This window comes from Ceratina calcarata, unplaced genomic scaffold, assembly GCF_001652005.2.
Source record: "Ceratina calcarata isolate Rehan_Ccalc_2016 unplaced genomic scaffold, ASM165200v1 scaffold3173, whole genome shotgun sequence".
In the NCBI taxonomy this organism is placed as follows: Eukaryota; Metazoa; Arthropoda; class Insecta; order Hymenoptera; family Apidae; genus Ceratina; species Ceratina calcarata.
The window spans coordinates 1-3,448 of record NW_017154357.1 but is presented as its reverse complement, the minus strand read 5'-3'; the positions used below and the strand labels follow the sequence as shown (position 1 = coordinate 3,448).

The window sequence follows — 3,448 nt, the reverse complement described above, 5'->3', positions numbered from 1 at the left end:
TACCAGTAGGTATTTCTATTTTCTGAGGGGCTGGCCTATTGTGACGATGTATCTTACTTTTGTGACATGCTATACAAGTACGGGACCACTCGGTTATATCCTTATTCATTTTCGGCCGAACGAAACTCTTCGCTATCAACTTTTTTGATGTTCTTCCACTAGGATGCGATATGTCGTGTATTTTGTAGAAAATTTGTTTTCTTAAACATTGTGGCACATAAGGTCTAATACTGTTTCTAACTACATCGCCATAAATATATTGATCTGAACTGTCTAAATATATTTTCTGAAAGTTCCATTTGTTAGGGGTTTCTTCTATTATTTCTTTTAATTCCTCACCTTTTGCCTGTGTTTGTATTAATTCTTCTGTAGAAACTATCACGGGTAGTTGTATTGTTTGCAACCTAGACAAAGCATCGGCTACTATTTTATTCTTACCATCAATATAGGATATATCGGTGGTAAATTGGCCGATGTAGTCGAGTTGCCGCAATTGACGTGGACTAGCCTTGTCAGCTTTTTACTGGAACGCGTATATTAACGGTTTGTGGTCAGTATGAATGCGTAATTCTCTAACCTCTACAAAATGGCTAAAAAATTTGAGGCTCTTATATATGGCTAGTAACTCCCTGTCATATACACTGTAGTTTGCTTGTGCTTTCTCCAGTTTCTGCGAGAAAAAACCGAGTGGTTCCCATTTCCCGTTTACCAATTGTTCGAGCGCGGCTCCGATTGCAATATCGCAAGCGTCGGTACGCAACAGTAACGGAGCGTTTTCCTTTGGAAAATGCAGCAAGGACGCTGCTGCTACACGCTCTTTCGCTTCCAGAAATGCCTTTTCTGACTCATCGTCCCAATCAACCGGCCTTTGGTCTCTTTTATGCGCACCCTTCAGATGTTTATTAAGCGGATCCAGCCAGTTTGCTGCTTGAGGGAGGAACCTGCGATAAAATCCAATTACTCCTAGAAATCTACGAAGTTCGGCTAATGTTTTGGGTTTCTGGTACTCTCGAATCGCTTGGACCCGCTCTTCCAGCGGCGCGATCCCTTCAACACTAACCTTACATCCTAAATATTCTATTGCTTTTTCCGCGAACTTACATTTGGCTAAATTTATAGTTAAACCATTCTCTCTTAATCTATTAAATACTAGACGTAAGTGTTGCTCATGCGCTTCCACATCAGGAGAAGCGACAATTATGTCGTCTATATAACATTGGCAAAAGTGTAAGCCTCGTAATGTGGAATCCATGAGCCTTTGAAATGTCTGTGCGGCATTGCATAGCCCAAATGGCATGACCATAAATTCGTATAACCCAAAAGGTGTTATCACAGCAGTTTTCTCTATGTCCTCCGGTGCTACCGGAATTTGGAAATATGCTCGCTTTAAATCTATCTTTGAAAAAACCGTGCAGCCGTGAAAACGATGAGCTGCATCATGAATATGAGGTAGAGGGTACCTATTCGGTACGGTCATGCCATTTAGGCGACGATAGTCCCCGCATGGTCTCCATTCGCCTGCTTTTTTTGGGACCATATGTAACGGACTGGCCCACTGGCTTTCAGACGGCCGACAGACATTTTCTTTTAGCATTTGCTCAAACTCGGCTCGTGCTATCTTTAATTTTTCGGGAGGTAAACGCCTCGCTCGCTCGGCAAATGGATGGCCTTTTGTTATTATATGATGATTGACGTTGTGCATCATAGTTTTGTTTGTTCTCAGTTTGGTGATGTCAATGAATTCCCTGAGTAATTTAGCGAAACGGTTATTATTGTCTATTGTTGATACGGATGGTGAATTATCGTTTGACAAGGGAATATTTTTGTGAATTTGAGTACAACCATCCAAGATTCTGCTATTTCGCAAATCTACTAACAAGTTGTGAAAGTGTAAAAAATCTGCACCGATAATTGGTTTTGTGACATCAGCCACTATAAAACGCCAAGAAAATTCTCTACGTAAACCTAAATTTAAGGATAATAATTTTTCACCAAAAGTGTCTATTACCGCTCCATTTGCCGCATATAATTTGAAGGCGCTTACCCTGACGTTCCGGTCGCCGTACTTCTTTGGAACAACTGACACATCCGCTCCGGTATCTATCAGGAACTCTGTATTGGTCCTCTTGTCCCTGATGCTGAGGCGGTGTTTCTTGCTTCCATCGACGAGCGCCTCTTCCCGTGACGGAGATTTTAGTTTTCCGTCTGCTTCTTCTTCTCGGGGGGCACCCATGCGCAGGGTTCCTTGCACTTCCAAGCCTTAGTGCCAAATCTGTGGTGGAAGTAGCAGAGTCCATTCCGTTCTGCATTTTCGGAGTTGCTGCCTCTGGAACTGCTTCTCTGCCTTCTTTGGAAACGACGTCTCCATGGGCTTCGGCTACGCCTAGCCAACTGCGTCTCGATGCGCGAGAGCCTTTTGATAATGGCTGCCAGCTCGCTGTCCTTCTCACGTCCGGCGTCCATCTTGGCGTGCGAAGAACCAGCCACGGTGGCCACCTCCAATGTGGAGCGTTCAATGGTTTTGTCGGCCACCTTCGACAAACGATCCAATTCTGCACCATCGAGAATGGTTAAGACTTCTTGTACTCGAACGGGTAATCGCTGCATCCATAGTGTCCGGACTGCATTTTCGCTGACATTTTCTCCCGCTAACTGCATCATCTCTCTTAGCAGTTCCGATGGCTTACGATCTGCTAGCTCGAGTCTCGAAAGCAGATGCCTCAGGTTGGCCTCGTCCGATTTTGCCAACCGTTCGATGAGAGCCGTTTTTAGGTCTTGATACGTACTCTTTTCCGGCAGAGCTTCAATGATGTCCAGAACAATTTTCATTGTCGCCTGGTCGAGGTTCCTTAGCACTGCGGAACACTTTATCGCCTCCGCCTTCACGTTGTTGTACGCAGCAAATTCGCGTTCAAGCATTATGAACCATAGTCGTGGTTCTTCCTTCCAAAATTTGGGCAGCTTAACGTTTCTGAACTCACTGGCTTGCACCTCTACTTTAGCATCGTTCACACTTTCGGTCATGGTGGCCACGTGGTTTCACTTTTTCGAATCCAATAAAATCGGGTTCGGAACCAATGTAGCGACCCGGCGTGGTCATCTGGTTTTATTAAAACACTTTACTTTACTCACACAAGTGCTGTACGTTTATTCTTTGGTTCGTTCTTTTAATCTTAAATTGCACAGGTCACTAACGGCGTGGCTCTTTTGTAGCTTCAGGTACGAGCAAGTAAGGAAGGAGAGGAAGTCCAAACGTTCGCGTGTTCTTAAAACTAAGCTTACTAACTAGCGCGGTTAAAACTAACTATACTAAGACTAGATGCTACGCGTAGGGAATTTTTCTTTCCATGTGACAAGGCGCCACATCCTCCATACTAGTGCTGCACCTTGCGATCAACTCGGGAAAGGGGTCCACCGTAGCATATTCCAGAACCTTTTTAGCAGAGAT

General features: G+C 44.3%; 1 protein-coding gene across 1 annotated transcript; it reads right to left on the bottom strand.

The window, feature by feature from the left end:
- Positions 1 to 2,193: 2,193 nt before the first annotated feature.
- LOC108624576 (uncharacterized) lies at positions 2,194 to 3,024 on the bottom strand. Its single transcript, XM_018023973.1, has one exon. The coding sequence runs from the start codon at positions 3,022 to 3,024 to the stop codon at positions 2,194 to 2,196; it is 831 nt and encodes a 276-aa protein (XP_017879462.1).
- Between the last annotated feature and the right edge of the window lie 424 nt (positions 3,025 to 3,448).

Bases quoted from the DNA above. Each gene is read 5' to 3' on its own strand.
- LOC108624576 (XM_018023973.1), bottom strand. From the start codon at position 3,024: ATGACCGAAAGTGTGAACGATGCTAAAGTAGAGGTGCAAGCCAGTGAG.